Genomic DNA, 24,553 nt, shown 5'->3' with positions numbered 1-24,553 from the left:
GTGGGTAATTTGCTAAGAACATTCCACCCTAACTACTTCCTTTTTGGGCTCTGACACTCCTGGGTTTTGACACATATTTCCAGCTGCTAGAGGCCCCTAGGTAACTAACACCCAGGGGTGGCTTCTTCTTGCTTGGACCCACAGAATTATTCAAAATACTTGGTTCTCAGGAAGCTCACAAAACCTCTCTAATCCCACCCTGCTTGTCACTCATAAACTGCCTCCAACAAGTTGGACTTCCAGCTTATTGTTACCTTGTTCCAAGGTGCATCTCCCTGTATGGCCCTGTGAGGCTTCCTTCTTTCATTTGGAGCTATCAATAACAAACACGTCTCTCCAGTTTGTGTGTTCTGTCATCCAAGGAATCTATAATTATACCTAATATCATGTAATATAAAACAACTAACATGTTATTCTACTTATATGAAATACCCAGAATAAGAAAATCCATAGGGGCGCCTGGCTGGCTCAGTCAGTTAAGCATCTGACTCTTTGATTACGGCTCAGGTCACGTGAGATCGAGATGTGGGATTCTCTATCTCCCTCTGTCTATGCTCCTCCCATCTCATGCTCTCTCTCTCAAATAAATAAACATCAAAAGAAAAGAAAAGAAAAGAAAAGAAAACACATAGAAACAAAAATCAGACTTGTGGTTGCCAAGGGCTAGGAGGAAGCAGAATGGGAAGTGACAAGTGGAGTTTCCATTTGGGGTGATGAGAAAGTTCTTCAACTAGCTAGTGGTTATGGTCACACAACATCATGAACGTGCTTAGTACCACTGTGTTGTACACAATAAAGCTGCTAAGACGGTAAATTTTTCTATGTGTATTTTACCACAGTAAACAATAACAACAAAGCTACAAGGCAAAAAATAAAATAAGATAAGACAAGGTCTAAAAATAAAGACTGCACGTATGTGTTTTAAAGTATCCTGGTTTCCTATGAGTACAAGATGACAAAGTCTTGTCAACTTCTCTAAGCATTGGTAACCTATTTTTTCTAAAAATAGACTGACTTTGATTGTATTAAATGCATTTATCAAAAAAAAAAAATACTCTACATACTAACAGAATGGCTAACATTAAAGACAACCGGGACAAATTATCCTACTTTGGTGGTGGAACATAAGACAGTACAACCACTTTGAAAAAAGGCTAAAAGGCTAATGGTTTCTTTTTTTTTTTTTTTTTTTTAATTTTTTTTTTTCAACGTTTTTTATTTATTTTTGGGACAGAGAGAGACAGAGCATGAACGGGGGAGGGGCAGAGAGAGAGGGAGACACAGAATCGGAAACAGGCTCCAGGCTCCGAGCCATCAGCCCAGAGCCCGATGCGGGGCTCGAACTCACGGACCGCGAGATCGTGACCTGGCTGAAGTCGGACGCTTAACCGACTGCGCCACCCAGGCGCCCCAAGGCTAATGGTTTCTACATGAAACTAAATATATGCATATCCTATGATCCACAAATTCCAATCCTAGGTATTTACCCAAGATAAATGAAAAACAAATGTCCCCCAACAGACTTATATAAGAACGTCCAGAGCAGCATTATTCATAAGAGCCCCAAACTGGAAACAGCTCAGCTGTTCATCAGCTGGGGAATAAATCACACGCTATGTCCTTCGCACAATGGACTGCTATTCAGAAATAAAGAGAAACAAACTACTGATACACACAGCATGAATGAATTCTAAAACACTGTATTGAATAAAAGAAACCTTGCATGAAGAGTGCGTAACTGCATTTTCCCATGGATACGAAGTGCTAGAAATGGCCAAATTAATTTTTGGTGAACAAGTTTAGAATAGTGGTTGTCTCTGAGTGTTTGGGGGTAGATATTTATTGGAAGAGGGTATGAGGAACTTTTCTGTGTGTAATGTTTAAGTTCTGTGTCTTGGTAATGATTTAGTTTGCACACATGCATATATTTGCTGGAACTTATGGAACTGAACACCTAAGATCTGTGCGTTTCATTTTATGTAAATTTTACCTTTAAAGAAACAGAAAAGGAGGCACCTAGGTGGCTCAGTCAGTTAAGCATCTGACTCTTGGTTTTGGCTCAGGTCATGATCTCGTGGTTGGTCAGTTTGAGACCCACAAGGGGCTCTGAGCTGACAGTGAGAAGCCTGCTTGGGATTCTCTCTCTCTCCCTCTCTTTCTGCCCCTCCTGCGTGCGCGCTCTCTCCCTCTCTCTCAAAATAAATAAATAATCTTAAAAAAAAAAGAAACAAAAAATAACCACTAAAATACTGAAATAATGACATGCATGCTGAATGCTGAAATATTTGGGGGAAAGTACCCTGATGTCTGCAACTGACTTTGAAATGCATACAAAAGGAAGACGGATTGTTAAATGGAAAGAGAGATGGGTAGATGGCTAGATATTTGATAGAGTGAGAAAAATAAAATATTAATGGTAGAATTTAGGTGGTGTGTATATGAATGGCAACTCAAGTAATTTTTTTCACCTTTTATGTGTATTGAAAAAATTTTATAATAAAATATAGGAGAAAATAAATAATAAATAATATACATCACCAAACCCACCCTTCTTATTGTTTGTGGTCTTAAAACTTCTCAAGGAAATTGGACAGATATTTTTTAAAACAAGCCACGTACCTCAAATTCTAAGAAACAATTTTTCTTTGTCTAAAAATCTCCGCGATCACCAGGAACAGCAACAAAGCTTTTTTGTCCATCTTGACTGTGCTGACTTTTGACAGCTGGGCCAAGTGTTGGGAGCCAAAGGCTTGCAAGCTTCTTAGTATCAATTACTAAGCTCTAATAGCCAATTACAGTGTGAGCAGATGAAACCCTCTAATTCAGGAGAATGAATTCTTTATTGCCTGAGAGTAACCACTCTGCAATGTCAGTCTCGATTTCCCTTCCCAGCCGATATCCAACTGTGGTCTTCTTGGTTTTTCCTTTACTCCTACCCTTTCACCCACTGTTGTCATGATATTTCTTAAGAAAAGAGCCAGCCATGTACACACTATGCAATAGTGTTACACAATAGCAAATGAACAATCCGTGGCATTATAAAGAAAAGATTTTGGAATGAAAGTGAGGAGATCTGGGCTCTAAATCTGGCTCTGCTGCTACATAATAGGTACTTGACCTCAGGCAAGTCACTTAACTCCCCTGAACTTCATTTTATTAATCACTGCAATGGAGGAGGCAGGCTGAGAGGTTCTTCAAGGTAAATTCCAGCCCTAAGATTCAATGGCCAAGTTTTGAAAGTGCTGATCTCCTACGAGTACTGATTTCCTTACTACACGTTTCTCAATATTGTAACATTTCTCCAATTAGCCTTGACATTTAATTGTATTCATTTTTACTCTTATCAAAGTTAAACATGTATGTAGTTTATAGAATCAAACACTCAACAAGGCTTACTATGAAAAAAAAAACCCAGCAGCACACCCATCCCCACATTTATCTGTCCTCAGAAACACTTAAAAAAAATTTTTTTTGAAACTGCACGAGGAGTTGAAAGTATTTAGATATTCATACTTGAATTGTTCTCACCTGAAGGGCTGTTGTTGCCTTCTTACAACACTGCTTCCATCTTTTTCTATGTTTCCTTAATGCCAGACCATCTGAAAGTGGGAGACAGATGTATGACACTTCACTCCTAAATACGTCAGTGTGCATCTTCCAAGATCAAGAATATCTCCTACATAATTCTGTCATTGCTATACCTGAGAAAACCCATTCAATAATATTGCCCATACTCAAAGATACCCATTGTTCCACAAAATGTCTTATCAATGAGTTTTTTTGTTTGTTTGTTGTTTTTTGTTTTTGTTTTTTCCTAACCTAGATCCAGTCAAAGTTCACACATTGTTTTTGAGTGTTAGGTTTCTTGAATCTCTCCCAACAGCTCCTGTCCCCAATCTTCCTCGGAAGAGATCAGGCCAGTTGCCTGGACTGGATTTGTTCCAGTTCCATAAATCCCATATTTTTTGACCGTTTCTGTTCATTAGAGTCAGGACAGACATTTTTGGCAAGAACACCACATTGTAGCTGTTGTGTCTTTCCCCTTGCATCACAGCAAGAACCAGAGAATATCATCAGTCCCCTACTACTCTTGGCAACTACAGGTTCTCCCGCGATCCAAACACCATGTGTGTGAAAACTTTTGTAAGCTGAAATGGCAGAAAGTGAAGAAGCAATTACCATTAACTATGTGGAAAAAGTTTTGCACATCCCCAGACCCTCAAAATAACCTCTCTTAGGCTTTTGTGATACCTTAGGACACAGCTTGCTGACAGACGCACAAAATAAATGGAGATAAACACGGATGCTCACAGACAGAGTTCAAAGCTGAGGCGGCTTGATGCTGAGATGCTGAGTATCCGCCCCAGGAAGGAGCTGGGCGCGGCCCCTCTTGCTCCTCCCTGCGCGCTGCCTCTACCACGGCTGGGCTGGCTGCAACGCAAGCCTGAATGCCATTTGTGCTTTTAGCCTTTCTTAGTAAAAGGGAACAAGCTCTTTGGATTTCTTTTAGTTAGCAAAAGCAGATACTAATTAGGTCTTTCATGAAAACAAAGTGGCAGGATGGGACTTTCAAAAAGAGGGATGCCCGTGTGCCAGGCTTGACCGCTCACCCAGGAGAGTGACCACCAGATGTCACGCTGTGAAGGTGTGCTCTCTCCTTTGTACTTAAGTCACCCACAGAGAGATATCTTGAGACTGTGAGAACACCTGATTTACAGATTTTGGATTTCTGAATTGTTCTGGAGGTAGAGGTTTCACGAGTCAAAAGTACCATTTTCCGCCCAAGGACCATGAGATAATAGGGTAGGACTGAGAAGAAAGTGAGAGACCTTCTCCAATTGCTTTATTGTTTTATTTCCTTTTATTTTAGACAGTCGCATTAAATCTCTTTGTATTTCTCTCCGTAGGTAACATACATTTTCTTTCCCCTCCAGTTTTGGGCACAATCTACTGATTTTCACCATGGAAAAGTACACACACATTTCCACCCACCACCACCGCCTATCTGCATCCTTTCCATCTTCCTAACACAGTTATAACATGATTTTGTTTGGATCACTGTCTGGTGTTTCCATTATCATAACCATTTAAAAATCCACAGTGGCCTAATGTATCAATACTATACTGTGTATCTTCCGTTTGCCCATCCAGTTCCCTCTCCACCCCTTCATTCTGCACGGTGTCTTGGGAGGCTGATATGCATGGACTCCATCATAGGTGTCCCTTATACCATGGTTACCCAGTTGGGTTTGATCAATAAAGGGCACGAGCAGAATATTGAAGGGAAGACAAAATGAGGCCCTAGTATTTGTTCCCCAGCTTTCCTCCCTACGAGGTTGCCATGAGTTAATTGCTTTGTTCTGTAAAAGGCCTCAGTTCTTGTCAGGCAACACTCTATATAATGGCCTCTTTGGGCCAAGCAATGCCATGTTCTTCTTGCCTCTTCAGGCCTGGAGTGGTAATAGTTCCTATGTTGTTATTAGTCTTTTTAAAGTTTGGGCAAATCTGCCTGTACCCAAAAATTATTAGTCTCTTTATTAAAATCTCCTGAATTATGCCATCTATTTTTTTTTGCTGGACATGGTATGATTATTTTCCTTGTCTGTAAAACTTTTCTATTTTCTCTGGAATTAATATGTGATCTGATCTTTCTTATTGAACTTATTAATTCAACCCGAATACCTTTTATGCTTTTCTAAATCTCTGAAAATGTTCAGAAACATCAGAAATTTTCTCAAAATCCATTTTTTTTTTTTTTTTTTTAGTTTATTTATTGAAAGGAGGGGGGCGGTCAGGGAGAGAGAAATCCAGGCAGGCTCCACACTGTCAGCACAGAGCCCCACACGGGGTTTGAACTCATGAACCGTGCGATCATGACCTGAGCCAAGATCAAGAGCCAGACACTTAACTGACTGAGCCACCCGGACACCCCTCTCAAAATTCATGCTTTTAAAGACATTCTTTTCTGGAGCTCTCTAACTTTTTCTAGTTTGTGCTGGTCAGCCTCTAGGCCTAATGGACAGCTTTCATATGGGGATCTGCCTTTGTATCATTATGGAAATTATCTTCGCATGTGAATAGAAATGAATAGAAATGAATAGAATGAAAACCTCTTTCCATTTGGTTTAAATCTTCAGTCTTGGCTTACATTCCCACTCTATTAGTGCATGTCATCTAGTAGTTTCCCGAGAAGGGATACTTACAAGGTAAATTATTTGAGACTTTTTATTTTTAGAGAGAGAAAGAGAGCACGAACAGGGGAAAGGAGCCAAGGGAGAGAGAGAGAGAATCCTAAGCAGGCTTCATATTCAGCATGTAGCCGGACATGGGGCTGGATCCCAGAACCGTGTGATCATGACCTAAGCAAAAATTAAGAGTTGAATGCTTAACTAACTGAGCCACCCAGGCGCCCCTATTTGAGACTTTTATATTAGAAAATGCCTTGGGGGCCTGGTTGGCTCAGTCAGTTGAGCTTTTGACTTCGGCTCAGGTCATGATCTCACAGTTTGTGGGTTTGAGCCTTGTGCTGGGCATTGGGCTCTGTGCTCACAGCCTGCAGCCTGCTTGGGGTTCTGTGTCTCCCTTTCTCCACCCCTCCCCCTCCCCGACTCATGCTCTGTCTCTCTGTCTCTCTCAAAAATAAACATCAAAAAACATTTTTTTAAAGAAAAAAAAAGAAAATGTCTTTATTTTATCCTAACATTTTATTGCTATTTGGCTAGGTATAGAATTCTATGTTAGAAATTATTTCCAGGGCGCCTGGGTGGTTCAGTCGGTTAAGTGTCTGATTTCGGCTCAGGTCATGATCTCGTGGTCCACGAGTTCGAACCCCACATCGGGCTCTGTGCTGACAGCTCAGAGACTGGAGCCTGCTTCAGTTTCTGAGTTTCCCTCCCTCTTTGCCCCTCCCCCACTCACTGTCTGTCTGTCTCTCTCTCTCAAAAATAAATAAACATTAAAAAAAAAAAAAAGAAATTATTTCCTCTCTGTATTTTGAAGTATTCGAACTCATGAACTGTGAGGTCATGACCTGAGTGGAAATCAAGACTTGGATACTGACTGAGCCATGCAGGCATCCCACCCCCACTTTTTTTTTAAGAGCCTGGAGTGGTCCAAGACTGGAAGCAGGGAAAATAAGGGACCGTTGCAAGAGGCCAAGTATGAGAGGAAGTGGAGTTGCATTAAGGCAGTAGTCATGAGGACGGTGGCAGATACGGGGGATGACATTGCACCAGGACTTGAGAACCAACTGGGTGTGGCGGGGGAGGAATCAAACACGCCTCGTGTTTGTGATCTATATTCTTTGCTAGTAATAAGTGCAGAAATACCACATGATGACATTATAGCAAACATACAAAAACAATGATTTCCTTCTTCACTTAGTGGCCCTAAGGAAGTATCATTGGGAAAGCATCACCCGATTACCCCAGAGATACTAGTTAAGGCTCTGCTGGTGTTTGATTAAGGTGAAGTGGGGAAAGTGGTTTGTGTGTGCTGAATCAGAAAAGATTTATTATTTAGCAGTGATGGACTCCAGTAAAAAAAAAAAAAAGAAAGAAAGAAAGAAAGAAAAGGTCACAAAAACTGTGTTAATGTTTGTCCCATAGCTGGTGCTGCAGTGTATACATATCCTGGGGTTTCAGTTCCTGGGCTCCTTGCTATGGACACAAGCATCTGTCTGATACTGCTAATTCAGACTCTGCATCCTATTCTCTGTCACGTCCCCTTATGAGGACTCTCTGATAGCACCCCGTAATGATTTTTCCTTTGCAGAGAGGACTAGATAAAGACAATGAGCTGTGACTAACATCTACCATTCTTAACCATGGACTGTGTGCTCCTTCCCCAGAAGAGAAAATATATTGTTTTGTGGCAAAGTAAAAGAGCAAAATTCCCTAACAAAAGTCCCTCTTTGTCTGGAAATCATGCCAGCTTACTTTTTAATGTTCTGATGAAAGAAGAAAGAAAGAAAATTGCTTTTTAGGATGCTGAATGAGGTAGGAGCATTGTGTTATAAATACACAGTCATTTCTATATGAAGGGAACACAGTCTGTAGGCTGGCTCAGCCCCAGTTTCTCTTCCCCCTCCTTTGGAGTCCTTCCCCGAAAACCTGCACTTCCTGGCAGTGCCTGGCACATGGTAGGTCCTCAACTAATACACGTGGAACATATTATTTCAAAGTATATCCTTCAAGCAGTGTTGGGGTTCTCCCTTCTGCCCTCCCAGCCCCACTAAATCTACCCCTGGTCCCCGCTGGCACGTCCTCCATCATTTTCTTTCCCTGTGCCAGAAAGCTCTCTTCTCCTAATACTATGTCACCTCTTGCTTTCTTTGCAGAAGATTTCTGCCCCAGATGTGTGTGGGGAATGCAGACATCGGCCTGTCTGCTATTACGTATCACGGGTCCAACAACACGAATCATTGGAGTGGGAACATGTTCTTGGAATGAACATAACTGAAGAATCCCTACAGACAAAACTGCAAACAGAATGATACATGCTTAAGTTTTGCTGCAAGTTGTCAACACCAGCTTTGAGAGAATCCTCTTTTTAAAACATTGTTTTATTCATTCATTTCCCGTCACGTTACGTTAAAAAAAAATCAGACAAGGAGAGATAGAAAACCTGGCAACCTTGTACCTAGAGATCTGTACTGTCTTTTCAGCCTGTTCAACTACAGATTTAGTCACAATAAGGATCCTGACCAGGTCAAATTCCTCCAGGTCAAAGGAAATAAAGATAGACATACTGTTTTATAAGGCGGTCACTGCCATCTTGGTGCTGCAAACAGCTGCCTCAGTGCTGTTACTCCAGAAGTTTGAGTTGAATAGGAAAAGACATTGATTTGCCTGGGGAAGCTATCCACCCTGATGGCTTCCTTGAAGTCAATCCGGATTCCTGATGGAGCTCTTTTTTTGTGCCTCCCTCCAGAAAAGCAGGGATTCAGGACAGTTTGCTTTGGCAGTCTAACATGTAGTCCATCTTACGATCTTTACAACCCGAGGTACAATTCTAGACCATTCTGAGTGATTTCTTCAGTCAAATGGTCTTGGATATCCTGAATGATAGGTCATTTTCCATTAAAACACATCCTTTCCAGGTTAGCGACCTCTGCTGACACATGACAAACCGGATTCCACAGGTCGTTTTACTACTGCTCCCAACTAGGCATAATATTGGTCATTCGACAACCTAAGCAGAGCGGATGACTTAGCGAGGTGCTTCAGGGAGCTCTTCTAACACTAACATTCCTGGATAGATGGATATATAATAAAGCAGGTAAAGGGTTGATGGTAGAATCTAGGTGGTGAGTATCTGTAGATGTATAATATTTTAAACTGCATTTTTTAGGAAATTTTTGTAATGAGGGGTGCCTGGGTGGCTCAGTTGGTTAAGCGTCTGACTCTTGATTTCGGTTCCGGTCCTGATCTTGCGGTTCATGGGATTGAGCCCCATGTTGGATTCTGCGCTGGCACTGGGGACCCTGCTTGGGATTCTCTTTGTCTCCCTCTCCCTCTGCCCATCCCTCGCATGTGTGCCTACTGTCTCTAGAGCTCTCAAATAAATAAAATTAAAAAGAAAAAAGGAAACGTTTGGTAATGAAATGTTGGAAAAAAGACAAATTCCAGTAAGGGTGTCTGGTGCTGAGGTGTTCGGCACGAGCTCTTTTCTGCCAGGTTTTTAGAGAAGCAGGGAGCCTAGGAAGGGGAATAGCAGTGAGTGGCAGAGCAGGCCAAATCTCAGAGATACTTGTTGAGGGAAAAAGCCAAATTTAAGAATAATGCGTAAAGCATGATGCCATTTATGTAAAATTAAAACCAAAGAACGATTGTAAGTAGTTAATATGTGCAGATAGTGTGTGCAGTATGAAAAAAGGCCAGAAGAATATACACCATACTCTCACAGGAATCTAGAAGGTGGTCACCAAGGTGTTACTCTTACCCATCATGCTTTAAAAATTTGGAGGAAACGTAGCCATGTATTACTTGTATAATTAAAATTTAATTAAAAAAAAAAAGAAAGTGGGTTTGGAGATCCGAGAGATCTCTTTTGAATTCCAGCTCAGTTATGTACTATATCTTTGGATGCATTAACCTCTTTTTGTCTTAATTTTCTTATTTGATAAGCGATTTAGTACTATTTTTGTATAATTATTGTTTTGAGGATGAAAGTGTTATATAAAATGACTGGCACCTAGTGGACACCCCATCAATGGCAACTGTTATTAGTACTGAGCCTTCAGGACAGAACTTCAGGGCTATCTTCATGGAGACACAATTAATGTTTTAATAAGCGACTTGCACCTTTGGATAATACAAACTGTAATGCCTTGCAGCCATCACAGTGGAGTAGTGCCCAGCGTAAGGCATAATATAAGGGGTTGCTCCATCAATCTGTGCCCAGTTGTGTTTTGTAGAACATGGTGTGCTAATGTAATAAGCAAAGAACCTCACTACCATCCATGACCTTCTGGTTGACAGTGCTCTGACTCAGTGATACATTTTGGGCAAGAAATAGTTTATACTCTTGATAATCTGTGAATGTGGTTGCAGAAGTCAATACTTAACATTCGAATGGAAGTACACCAGAGAGGATCTCTGTTAAAATATTAATGGGTTAGCCTGAGTGTCTGATTGTGGAAACTCTGATTCCACATTTCTTCTTTCACTTTGATATCCAACATATGGAACAATAGAAGAGCTCCCAAGAATTGGTGCAGCTGCCTCATTGGTACCAATTCAGTGGATAACTGAAGCAGCATTCTATGATTTCCTGTCTCTATTCTAGTCTCTATAATGTCACCAGTTTTCATTTTGAAAACAAATAGACCCTTCTTAAAATCATGTTAATACTAACAGAAGAGCATTCTGGGGATATCTTCCCATCCCGACTCTTGCTCTAAAGCATGCTGCTCCACAAGAATGGGCCACAACAGACATGTTTGTATTAGTTGGCTGACCTTACTTGCCTGGGCAGAGGTGGACACCTGACACAATTCCACCCATCTGGAGTTGAGATGGAGACATGCTAGCCCTAGGCTGGTTGCTGGAACTGAGGCAATGTATAGCTGGAACACGGAAGCCGGGAGTGTTCAATAGGCAGAGATGAGAGTAGGAAAGGTAAGATATCCATGTTCTGGATGGCTTTTTTGTTCTTGGTCCAGGCCCCTTTGAAGCCCCGCTATGTTCTTGCTCTTGGATTCTAGGTAATTTTCCTGCATCCATATGATAAATCTTCTACCCCCCACCCTTATTTTATTTTTTCTTGAGCTACTTAAAAATTTTTTTTTGATATTTATTTATTTTTGACAGACAGAGGGACAGAGCATGAGTGGGGGAGGGGCAGAGAGAGAGGGAGACACAGAATCTGAAGCAGCTCCAGGCTCTGAGCTGTCAGCACAGAGCCTGAAGTGGGGCTTGAACTCACAGAGCATGAGATGGTGACCCGAGCCAAAGTCAGAAGCTCAACTGACTGAGCTACCCAGGTGCCCCTTCTTGAGCTACTTTAAGTGGGATTTTGTTATGCCCAAACAAAGCTGCTTTGACTAAGATAGCCTTCACGATGAAATTAAAACACTTTAACGTGGTCTGTAATGCTCTTTATGACCTAGTGTCTACGTTCACCTCCATTTTACCTCTTACCTGTCTAAACTGGCACCATACAATTCAGCCCTGATCAGTCTCCTCCCTCACTTGAGTCCTTGAAGCATAGACCACAGGCCTCCTGCTGGATCAGAAAAGAGACCCTGATACTTTCCCAGCCTATGAGGTTCCCCTTTCTTGTGGACTTGTTATACTGGTGTTGTGCCTTGTGTTTACTTGTCTTTCTTCTACTGACTTTATGGATAGTCAAGACTAGGTCTTATTCCTATTTTTTTTAATGTTTATTTTTGAGATGGGGTGAGGGGCAGAGACAGAAGGGGACGGAGGATCTGAAGCAGGCTCCGCACTGACAGCAGACAGCCAGATGTGGGGCTTGAATACACGAACCACGAGATCATAACCTGAGCTGAAGTTGGACATTTAACTGAGCCACCCAGGTGCCCCATTATTCCTATTTGTTAATGCTGTGCTTGTACTAAGTCCTTAAAAGATACCAATAAACAACAAATAAAATGAGAGTATATTTTTAACAAAACTACACAGTGTTGATGTGAAAACTAGATTATGAAACCTGAACCTTATAGTATAGCAAAGTGGTTAAGAGTGTAGGTTTTGAAGTCAGACTACTGCATAGGTAAAACCTATTTACATGATAGGGTTATGAGGATTAAAGGGTATAATCTGTGTAAACCATTTCTAATATTGGCCTGGGATATTAGGCACTTAGTAATCAGTAGACTTATTGATTGATTGATTATCTAGGAACTCAGTGAAACATGGCTAACACTCCTACAATTGTAGGAATCAGGGGCTCCATAAAGCATTGGAAAATTCTTAATTTTCTTTTAACATTTATTCATTTTTGAGAGAGAGAGAGAGAGAGAGACAGAGCACGAGTGGGGAAGGGGCAGAGAGAGACACACACAGAATCAGAAGCAGGCTCCAGGCCCTGGGCTGTCAGCACAGAGCCCGACGCGGGTCTCGAACTCACAGACCGCCAGATCATGACCTGAGCCAAAGTCGGATGTTTGAGCCACCCAGGCGCGCCAAGCACTGGAATATTCTAAAGGCAACCATTTGCCAAGTTGAAGGGGTTTAACTGGGATGGCCCTTTTATGAGAGCTGTTTACAGGCACATCATACAGTGAGCTTTGGTTACTATCAGGATAAAGCTGTTTTGCAGGCCTTCTTTTATGTAAAAACTGTAAGAACTGCTAGACCAGGATGTGGTTGTTGCTTAAGAGCCTGACTTAGACAGGTCAGCATTTCCTTGTCAACTCACAGGCCGGTAGGAGCAGCTCAAGATGACCTGCCTTCCCCTCCCCTCTCACCACTATTACAGATGAGTGACCCGACCTACAGAGTCACAGAGACCACAGACCTCATAGCCCCATGGAGAGGAGACAGAGTGCACTGGAAGGTAACCCCCTAAGGTTCAGGTCCTGAGAACCTTGATTGTACTTCCCGGATTGTATTCTGTAAGATTGCCCCAATTTCTTGCAACAAATTTCCTTTCCTTAAGCTAGCTTGAATGGGTTTTGGCTTATTTAGTTTTGATGCTCAAGTCAAAAGATTGGTACCAAGATTGGAGAGAAGTCCAATGATACTATAGAGTTGGGGTGAAGAGGAGTGGTTACTATGGATCTCAATATGAGGAGCTGGAAGTCTAGGGGAATGGAGTGGGAAAATAGCTAAGTTTCCATTGGTAAGTGTAGACCACAGGCCTCCTGCTGGATCAGGGGGCCACATACTATATCAGGATGTGATTGCTCTTTAGAGTCTTGAGTGAAGTCTAGTCTCACTACAGGCAGTCTGAGGTTTATCAGGCAGACTGGGAGCAGATACAGGAGGAAGAGATGTTCTTCCCTCCTTAAGCCCTTCTTTCCAACTCCTTCCCACCCATACCATGGGAAGATTTTGGTAAAATAATGCATTGGAGTTATATTGTGAGACATGGGTAATATCAGCAAGATGTGAGTCTTGGTAGATTCCCCAGTCTTATGAGTAGAAATGAGAGCCTCTTTCTATGTAGCTCTGTAAGAACCTTCCCTTGCATGGTAGAAAAGATACAGGGGATCATGACAGGAAAGAAGAACAGAGAGAGAAGAGTCTCCCAGATGGCCAGGTCAGGCACAAGGACTCTACAAACTGGATACTGGAGAGTGACTCAGTGGGAAAAGCATAAAGGCATTTGGCACCATTCAGAGGACTGTATTATTTGGGATAGATCTTCATATACAAAGGATAAATCCTTATTTACTAACATTTGTAATACACCTAGTATGTACATAGTGCTTTATACATATTAACAACACGAAGAATGTTTTCTTCCTTTTAGAAGATGAAGAAACTGAGGCTTATACCTTATGTAACTTGCCAAAGCTAATATAATGACTTATTTACAACTAGTAATAAGTAGAGAAAGGATCTGAACAGTGGCCATCTGAATCTACAGTCTTCAGACTTTCTCCACTAACCATGCTGTCTCAGTTTAAATGACATAGATTCAAGATACAGATATAAAAAGATATAGGGTTTAAGTGAATACTGTAATGTTTCTACTTTTGATACTAATGTAAATATACAAGAAAAAACAGCTTATGAAATCATTCTCAAGGGTTTAATTAAAATCCATATAGCATTTAACATGTATAGATGTTTTAACTCTTTCAATGACTCTCATATTTTAAAATCCTTCTGCACAACATTTTGAGGCTAACTTCATGCTAGAAATCTACAAATGTACAACTTAACACAAAAATACATTCGGAGTCCATTCCAATGCAAGTTTAAAACACTTTAATTGCAGACAATGTAAAGATATTTAAAAAACAAAAACTACAAAATGAGCACATAAAAGTCTTCCCTTTTGAATTTTTAATAAAATACTGCTCTGTATAAGATCTAATGAAAAATTCCAATTACTTATAAAATAGCTATGTGAGAAAAGAAATGAGTTAAGATACATATGTATGAATTATACTTATATTGTTTAAATGAACAGAATGTTGAACACTTTAATTATACAGCACACCATTTATTACTCATATATCAAAATAGATGAAAACCCTCAGAGAAGCAACTGGGTGCAAGCAAAAGAAAATGTAAGAGACCTGAGGCAACAAAACAAAACAACAAAAAAACCAAACCCCAAAACAAAGGAAAAAGCCCCTTACCTGTAAAGGGAAAGGAATAAAATAACTTAAAGCAAACTGTGGACCAAATTCTCAGTCCTATTATTTCATGAGAAACAGTATGAGAATTTAGCTTCACAATACTAAAATATCTGTAGAAGCTTAATTATTTGGCCTAGGCAATTTAATAGTATACCAACTGCCGAAATCAACAGCAATGGGTGTACTTCTGGAAAAAAATTAATTTTTATAGGTTTAACTACGTAAAACTATCTATTGGAAACCAGAGTCTCCATCACAAATTGCACTTGAGATGGCTGAATGCATTGATTGAGCAAGGCATAATTGTTGGTTCACTGACATACACACAAATACAAAAGCAGCTATATTCCTGATATTCTTCATTACTAAAACTATTTTATACATTTTTTCCCTCTTTAAAAAAAAAAAAAAAAAATCAGTGCCGTCTGAGCTTTTAACTCAGTGTTGTAACATTGACACTTCCACACGCCTGCTGACTCAGCACTGTTGTCTCTTTGTTTCAACACTGTCTCTTACTGCCCCCTGGTGGAAGATGGAGAAGTCTGATGGAAATACGAACCAGGTCAGTTTGAAAAATATTCATTTCTGGAATTTTAAGCCTTATCCTGACTAGGAAAAGGAAGCTCCCATGAAAAAGACTATTCCACTGACAAAGCTTACAAAATATATGTAAAGAACACTGCCAGTTTGAGTACTATCACTATCTCTAGAAAAATGATAAAGGAACTTCTGTGATTTTTTTTTTTTTTGAGTAGAGAATGCCTGTCACAGTTATTTCTTTCCAATACATTAATTGTCCTCTACAGTAAAAATGCAATTTGAAAGCAAGATGATCCTAAGAAAGATAGCAAGCTCAAAAAGTTGTGGAAGTGTACACAGTTGCTTTAAAAAAGATGCTCTGAACGATGAGACAAAGCACATTAGGCCTAATTTCAATGGAGATCTGGACAGTTCTATTTACTTAATGTAAAAATTAGACTACCATTATAAAAATGTATGATTCATTAATACAAATAGAACAGATGATTAAAAAGTGAGTGAATAAAAAAGCCCCTGCAGCTTATCTATTTCCTTGAGCTAGAAATATAGTCTAAAAATGCAGTGACTGGTATCTTATTTAATTAGATTGCTTCTTCTACCTCTTCACTGACCCTCCCCCTGAAACGAAGAATTTGGATTAGTTTGGAAATATCAGTCTAAAACCAAAGCAAATACCTGATCACCTGATCATAGAAGAGGAAATAAACAACAAAAAACCTGCATTAAGAGTTATTTCTCCCACCAACAGAAAAAAAAACAAAAAACAACACCTTATCTTTTCACAGTTCTAAAGGAACTACTTATCCCTCTGAAAAGCAAGGAAGTCTTAACTTGAAACCAAGGTACACACAGTGGCAAAAATAATTTTCCATGCAACTGTCTCTCTGATGTTTAAGACTTTAGTCTACATGATGTTTAAAGCAATTACATTCTGTCAAATTATAAAACTCAGGTAATGATCAGGTAATGCAGGAAACGGTAACAAGGTATGATGAGACTAGAAGAATCAATCTTCAAAATTCACTTAATGCGCTCAAAAAAAAAAAGAAATTATTGAATAAGAATATTCAGATTTAACTGCTGTAGTTATGTGGAAGCATGAAGCATTTGGGGACTCTGTTCTTCCGTGCCCTATACAGACCACAGCTTTCACTGAACGTTTATAACAGATTCAACAAATGGGCATATTTCTATACTTTGAGCTGGTTTGAGTCTGCCCCATCCAAAAGGGAAAAATTGTAAGTTTCCCATACTAGTCTCCTCAAGATTATCATGAGATAAAAACAGCCTCTACTTCTCACAGCCTCCACAGGGAGGCACAAGTCCTGTTGATCTATTGACCTCATGCCCACATCTGGAATAGGTCTACAAGGGGGAAAGGAAAAGACATGAAGGCGTGACCACTATCTAGTCACTATCAAGCGCTTTCCTATTTTAATCTCTCTTTAATCTTGACCTTTAGAATACTATGTTTTTTATAAAAGGGAGGAAAGAACAAAAAGAAAACACTTTTACTGCCTACGCATGGAGAATTATCAGCTCACTTTGTTCAAACACGGGAAATATCTTTATGAGTTCGGTGGCAATATGCCTGTTGGAACTTTTCTTGGAGTTTTCAGAAGATGGCACATGCTCTGTACTCTAAAAAAGATGTGGGTTGTGCACTATTTTTAGAGGGGTCACACAGCAATGATGAGTGACACAATTCTTGACTGCTGGTTTGTACAGGTACATAAGGTGAAAAATATTACACACTTTAAAGTAGTAGAGGTTGACAGAAAATTACTGTCATAATTTCAATTTTTTGTATTGTATTCCTGTAGTAGATGTTTCCTTTTAAAATAAATAGAGAGTCTGTGAGATAATGAGGACAAACATTGAGAATTATTTCAGCCTCATTATTCAATATCCCACGACAGATAAACATTCCCAACAAGGGAATGCTGGGAACCAATGAACACTTGACTCTGGAAAATTAACAGAAAATAAAATCACAGAAACTCACATGACTATAATAAATGCCAGATAATGAACATTTATCTCTTATACTAAAGGCACTACTAATATACAAATATCCTACTAACATATAGAGAAACTCTGAAATCAGCAGTTAGAGAAAGGAATCCATTTAGTTCAATGCCAGCATTAAAAAACAAATAGACTACTTTAAGACTCATGGCAGAGTTTTTAATGAGTTCAGTGAAACTGGATATAATAATAAGCAGCTCCATATAAACATTATGGTTTCTACTCTTAAAAAAGTATGATAACTTACTTCCTTAAAAATATAAGCATATCACAAAAACTAAAGGATAAATATATATATAAAAACTCAGGCCCTGGTACCACTGAGAAGTTTTCATAAATTCTAAAATAATTTCAACAGCCATAGCTTGAACACTACACACCCACACATGACATGCAAAGACAAAATGCCAGCGTCACTGAACAGTTCAGCATAAAGCTAAAAATGTGGGAACAGAATGAGACAGGCATTTGTCATGTAAATTAAGTACACCACAAACTGATTGTGCCTGTATTATAGCACACCTTAGAATTTTTTAAAAAATTAGAATTTCATCAGTCCCAAGAAGCACTACAAGGATCAACAGTGGAGCTCTCACATATGTTTAGGTAAGCAGGTAAAAAGCTATACAAAAGAGTACACAATTTATTTCAACTAACAACATGATTAATAGATTTTACTTTACTCTGTTAGAAGGTTAATTTGTGGTCATTGTACCCTGTAGATTTTGAAACTTAATTTTATTAGAAATTACTAATGCTGGTTTTTGAGTAATCTAAAAAATTGTAATTACTTGCTCAAATCTAGATTGCTATTTATAGTTCTAAGCAGTTAAATGAAATACTCTGACCAATATTCTAAACTTGCTTTGGTACAAAATCTAGAATAAAGCAAAACTGGCAGCACCACCACAAGTGTGATCGTTTCACAGCAGGTATAAAGGACCCTCAGAGACAACAAAACCTAAGTTAAAATACTTATAAATAAGAGCCATTCTCCTGATAAACTTGTTACATCATTAAAAAGAGAAATAAAATCCACACTTGGTAAATTATACTTGAGGCCCGATTTTCACGCTCCATTTAATTATCCCTCAAGAGTGTCAAAATTTATTATTATTGCACTATGATGTCTACGTCATAGTTTAGGATGCTTCTAATGATGAGGCCAATAGTTAGAGTGGTACATTTTAATGCTTAGTCCACTGATACTATTTTAACACAAGGTTTAATTTAGCTTTTTTTCTTTTTTACAGCTTTACTGAGGTATAATTGATGTAAAACAAACTGTACATGTTTAAGATGCACAATTTGATATAGCATGAAAAGTGCCTGACAACAAATCAAAAATTTTAATTGAAACATATTATTTTAAAATAGCACATTCCAATTTTTTATGAGACACAGATATGTATTTCTAAAAAGCTGGCTGGAAAGAAAAGAAATTAATTTAATTCCAAGTACCAAATTTATTCAGATGGTTTAGGAACACCAAAATTGACAGCCAGTTTTCTTGATTTTCTTCTTGAAGAAGAGCTTGGTGTTGACTTGTGGTGAGACATACTGTGGCCTTGGGAGGCGCCTTCAACTTGAAAAGAAGAAACAGGTTGAGTAATTTGAGAGGACTTTAAGGAAGCTGATGAAGTCTCCTGTGGAATCACTTTGGTGACACTGGAAGATGTTGGCTGGCTAGTCTGAAGTGGGGTAGCTGGAGCACTCTGGGCCTCCTTACTCTCAAAGTTCTTTTTGTTTGCAACCCTTTTCTTAGTAACCTTTAAGGAATAAAAGCATCACTAATTAACAATGCAGGCAGAAAAAACTAGTGTCATTAAGCATGTTGCTAATATCTGTCAATAATGCTGACTTGTGATTTCTACTTATAATCTCCAAACCAGACTTCAATTAAAGGCATTTAAATATTTAAAAATTCTCTATAACTTAAAGAAAATTTATATTCCTGATTTTAAAATCACTTGTGCTAGAAAAAAATGTTACTTGCTGCAATTATTAATTATTAGAACACAAACTCAAGATAGCAGGAACCAGGTCAGATTGATCACCACTGGTCAAAATGTATTATTTTTTCTAAAAAAATTATTTTTAATTTTTTAAAAGTAATCTCTACATCCAATGTAGGGCTCAAACTCACGACTCCAAGATCAAGAGTCGCATGCTCTACCAACTGAGCCAGCTGCCCCGACTAATGGTCATAATATATATTCTTAGCATCCAGACCAGTACTGGACTTCTAGTTGGCCTTGAATCAGTAATTATTAAATAAACAAATTTTTCTCAATAGTCCTTGAGCATTAAAAAATGAACTCTCTTAAAAATATAGTAATTCTTGGGGCACCTGGGTGGCTCAGTCAGTTAAGTGTCCGACTTTGGCTCAGGTCATTATGTCGTGGTTTGTGAGTTCAAGCCTTGCATCGGGCTCTGTGCTCACAGCTCAGAGCCTGGAGCCTGCTTCGGATTCTGTGTCTCTGTCTCTCTCTGCCCCTCCCCCACTTGTGCTCTGTCTCTATCAAAAATAAATAAAATGTAATATATACATATATACACACACACACACACACATATATATGTATTTATGTATACGTATACATTTATATGTACACATATGTCATATGTATACATATGTCATATATGACACACACACACACACACACACACACACACACACACACATTAATTCTCTTTTCAGGTCTCACCTGTAGAGGTATGAACTGATTGTGTACACCACTGGGCATTCCCCCAGCCATGGGCATGGTCCCAGAATATGAAGCATGATGAAAAGGCTTCCCAGGAACTGGCACTGGTGGTCCCCATGGCATTGAGCCAAAGAGGTGAGATGATGAAGGCATTATATTAGCTGTTAAAAATCATGGAAAAGTTCTTTTTCAGTAAAATAGTACCATCAAAACCCTGAAATTTAAGACCTCCTTCCGCTACCCTTTTTTTGGCTTTTATCATTTTGGCAAAGGGCATATATACACTTAACTTATGATTAATCTTGCTTATAACATTACACCTCGGGACACCCCCTTAGGACCATAAGCCATCTATAGGAGTCAGCTTATCATGCTGTCTGGCCTACAAAGGCCAATGGTATCATATACTAATATGAACTTCAGGAATATTTGTAATACTATTTAAAAAAATAATAAAAGGATCATCAAACTGTCCCTTGGGGGAGAAAAAGAGAGAAATCTTAAGGATCTCACCTGCCCCCAGTGCTAAGTTGCTTCCATAGTGATCCCAGCCTACAAAAAAACCAAAAAAACTCAAGTCTTGAAATCTGATCACTTTCATATGACATGTAGAATCTTTCTTTTCCCTATTCTAATATTTGTAATTCAAGGATTTAAAAGATTACGTTTTGTTTCATATTAAAAGCACACTGAACCAGTGGTTTCCAAACCTGATTTCTATATCTGAGTATTTGGGGAGCTTGTGAAATACAGATTCCTAGGCAAGGCCTCAGACCTAGTAAACCAGACTCACAGAGGCCCAGGAATCTGTATTTTTTGAAGCACAGTTGGCATACAGGATTATATGAGTTTCACGTGTACAACATACTGACTTGATATTTATATGCATTGCAAAATGCTCACCATGACAAGTGTAGTAACTACCTGTCACCATACAAAGTTATTAAAATATTACTGAATACATTCCCTCTGCTGTACTTTTTCATCTCCCTGACTTGATCAGTACAAAACTGAAAGTTTGTATTTTTTAGTTCCCTTCACCTCTTGTGCCCATCCTCCAACTCCCTCTCCTCTGGCAACTACCAGTTCAATCTCTTTTTATGAGTCCGTTTCTGTTTTGTTTGTTTTTAGATTCCACATATAGAAGAAATCATACGATATCTGTCTTTCTCTGTTGTACCTTGATGGACACTTAGGTTTCTTCCATATCTTGGCTATTGTAAGTAATACTACAATGAACATAAGGGTGCATACATCTTTCTGAATTAGTGTTTTTGTTTTCTTTGGGTAGATACACAGAAGTGGAATTGCTGGATCATATGGTATCTCTATTCTTAATTTTTTGAGGAACCCAAGGAATCTGTATTCCTCAGATTCCTCAGCCCAGCCCACCTGGGCTCCACAGGTGGATTCTTATTCAGTTAGTACCAGTGCAGCATATGGGAACTACTACATTAAACAATGACAAGTGAGACACCAGCACATTGCCACTGAAGGAAGATATGTACTGTGTTCATAATTTCTTTTCAGAGAAGTAAAAAGGCAGCCAGACCTATAAGATAGGATAGTTTGATAATTCAGCCACTTAAAAAAGTTTTGGATCAGGAGAAAAGAATCATAATGTATTTTAGTATTCTGAATTAAACATGTACAAATTCTTGCATGAAAAAAACTTTTAATATGAAAAATGCTAAAAATATTTATAAAATTAGGCCTTGATACTACCTATAAGCAACTCTGGTGTCTGTCATAATGTTAAGAAGATCTATTTAAAAGGTGCTATATTGTTGTGTTTTTTTTTTTTTTTTTTTTGAGGAAGAGAGAGAGGGAGCACGTGTGTAAGCAGGGCAGCGGTACAGGGAGAGGGAGAGAGAGCATCTTAAGCAGGCTCCATGTATAGCTTAGAACCCAACTTGGGGCTTGACCTCACGACTGTGAGATCATGACCTGAGCTGAAATCAAGAGTTGGGAGCATAACTGACTGAGCCATCCAGGTGCCCCTAAAAGATGCTATAGTAATCTTATGCATAGATCAACTCCACAATTTCCCCAATGAATCATTGTTCTAAACATAAAATACACTTTCCCCCATTTTTTTCCACTGGGACTTTTTCATATCATAAAGTAGGAATCTATAAAATAACTTAAAAATGTTAATCTGATGCTGAAGTTTTTTCTCCTGATTAACATTTAAATATCTTGGCTTTTCTGGGGCACCTGGGTGGCTCAGTCGGTTAAGTGTCTAAGGATCAGGTCATGATCTCGTGGTCTGTGAGTTTGAGCCCCGCGTTGGGCTCTGTGTTGACAGCTCAGAGCCTGGAGCCTGCTTCAGATTCTGTGTCTCCCTCTCTCTGCCCCTCCCCCACTTATGCTCTGTCTCTGTCTCTCTCTGTCAAAAATAAATAAACTTAAAAAAAAAAAAAAAATCTCTTGGCTTTTAGTTTTACTATATATATTTATTCTCCAAAAGTCAGCAGGTATTTTCTTTATAGTTCAGTGAATTTCTGAAAAGAACCATCTTCCAACTTCCTACATGAGCTATGGCTGGCTACAAACTGAGAACAGGATAAGGAAAAGGAACTTTACCTTAATCTCAGTTTTCAGCCAAATATTTGTACTCTGTGCCTGGTGTTCCCGAATCTAGAGAGTCCTCTGGAGAATATACTTCCAGCGCTTTGCCTGAAGGGGCTGTGTGGGGTGGTATCTGAGGAGTTCCATCCCTCCACATACAGACTTTGAAACAATCCCCCTTTTTTCAGCCCGTGCCTCATTGGAAGCTCTGATAGCTTCTGATACTTTCAAGCTCTGAAACTTTTAGGATTTATGAGGGACGAGAGATGCTCATCATCTCATTTGGATTGTCTTCTACAGATACTTTAGGGTAGCTTATCCCTGCTCTGCTAAATTAGTTATTACTCTGTGAATTGCTTTTCTCATCATGAACTCTTTTCAAATCTCTAATCTGCTGATATTTCTTCTTTTAGCTCTCTGTCCTTCTAAGTGTAAAAGGTTTACACTTTTAAAATAATTTATTGTTCAGTTTCATGTAGTTTGGGCCAAGAGAAGAGATACTTTGTTTAATATGCATTATTAAGTTTTCTAATGTTTTTAGTGAAGATTAGCTGTGTAGAGCTCCTACACTAATATCTCAGAAAATAAAATTTCTAAACCTGAAATAAACAAATGATTGGTTTTAAAATATAATGAGTAGGATATAAAGAAGCCAACTGCTATTAGGAAAAAGGGGTGATAAAAGAAAAGTTTAATAAGCTTAAGATTTAGAATCATAAAATTATAAAATGGTAGTCTCAAAGAAATCCTGGACACAGTCTAGCATAAATAAGAAAATGGATTCCCAAAGAAGTTATATGGTTTTTGCAAAGTCAGGCAGTAAAAGACCCTGGACAAAAAGAGTTCTGATTCCAGAGTGACCTTTTATTCCCTCAGAACACTAGGAAGATCCCAAATGGCTACAGGAAGCAGGGAGCTACCTGCTTGATAACTCAGGCTCTACATTTGAAAGAGGAAGACAGTTATGAGAGAATATTAAGAGACACACAGTAAACTTAGAAACTCCTCATTCTTCATTTTGAAGCTTCATCATCAAGGGCAGTTTCTTTCACATCCACAGCTTCAAAGCCTTATCTGTTCTTTATTCCCTCCACTTGTTTTCCCACCTCTGTTTTGATGTCTAACTTAAACCTAAATTCATCTGTCGGCAGCTACTGGGGAATAAGGGACTGCCTAGAACAAAGAACAGTCCTACTTCAGCTAGACTGGAGGCTATAGAGGGGAATGGTATTTCTAGATAAATCTGCAATCTCTAGTTCCAGTCTTATTTTTCTCACAATTCCTTCTTACATTCCCTAGATATTTAAATACATTTTTGGTTTCCTCAAAATGATGTTTCTTAAAAGAACTTTCTAAAAACAGAAACTCAGTAACAAATATTTAAAAAGGCCAAGTATCTTACCAGTAGGTTGAGGAAAAACTGGAGGAATGGTTCCGGGTGGTACAGCAGGAGGATAATTAGGAAATATTGGTGGAGGAAAAGGGAAATTCACTCCTAAGGAGCCCTAAGCAAGAATTTAAAAGTTAGAAGACAATGCAACAAAAACATCTATAGAGATTAATTAAAAGTTTAGTAGAGAAGTCATGATTAATTCTTACCAACTGTTGTAACGCAAAAAGTGCAGCTTTTTCCTTGGCTTCATTTTCAGAATGGCACTGTGGCCCATGTACCAGTAAACCATTAGATAATTTCACCTGGCAAACTGTCATCGTCTAAAAAAGAGAACATGAATGTCTATGAAGTTATCTGTCTAGGAGGTTAACCTTCTCCCCTCAAGCTTAAACAAGTAGAATACTTTCATGTGGCATTCTATAAAAAAGAATTCAAAAATTCAACAAAGGACAATCATTTTAAGTTTTGGGTTGCCCTGCAAAATTTAAGAATTGTTTCCTTATCTTGCCATGTTTACAAAATAAAATGCTCTTT

At 38.9% G+C, this 24,553-nt stretch overlaps 1 protein-coding gene across 4 annotated transcripts in view; it reads right to left on the bottom strand.

Annotated features, from left to right (window-relative positions):
* Positions 1-16,101: 16,101 nt before the first annotated feature.
* The window catches only part of XRN1 (5'-3' exoribonuclease 1), a 119,324-nt gene continuing 110,872 nt past the window's right edge, over positions 16,102-24,553 (bottom strand). For 3 of the 4 annotated variants that reach the window (XM_078432277.2, XM_078432279.2, XM_078432280.2), the window contains 5 exons: positions 24,226-24,339; positions 24,029-24,131; positions 20,569-20,607; positions 20,056-20,216; positions 16,102-19,116 (listed from right to left, as the gene is read on the bottom strand). In XM_078432277.2, the coding sequence (XP_078288403.1) occupies positions 18,814-19,116; positions 20,056-20,216; positions 20,569-20,607; positions 24,029-24,131; positions 24,226-24,339 (720 nt within the window). In that variant the 3' untranslated portion in view covers positions 16,102-18,813. The remainder of the gene's footprint in view (positions 19,117-20,055; positions 20,217-20,568; positions 20,608-24,028; positions 24,132-24,225; positions 24,340-24,553) is intronic. The other variant, XM_078432278.2, reaches the window with a different exon arrangement.

This window comes from Panthera onca, chromosome C2 (assembly GCF_046562875.1).
Source record: "Panthera onca isolate mPanOnc1 chromosome C2, mPanOnc1 haplotype 2, whole genome shotgun sequence".
Classification (NCBI taxonomy): Eukaryota; Metazoa; Chordata; class Mammalia; order Carnivora; family Felidae; genus Panthera; species Panthera onca.
The sequence above is the reverse complement of the archived record's forward strand: the minus strand, read 5'-3'. Positions and strand labels throughout refer to the sequence as shown.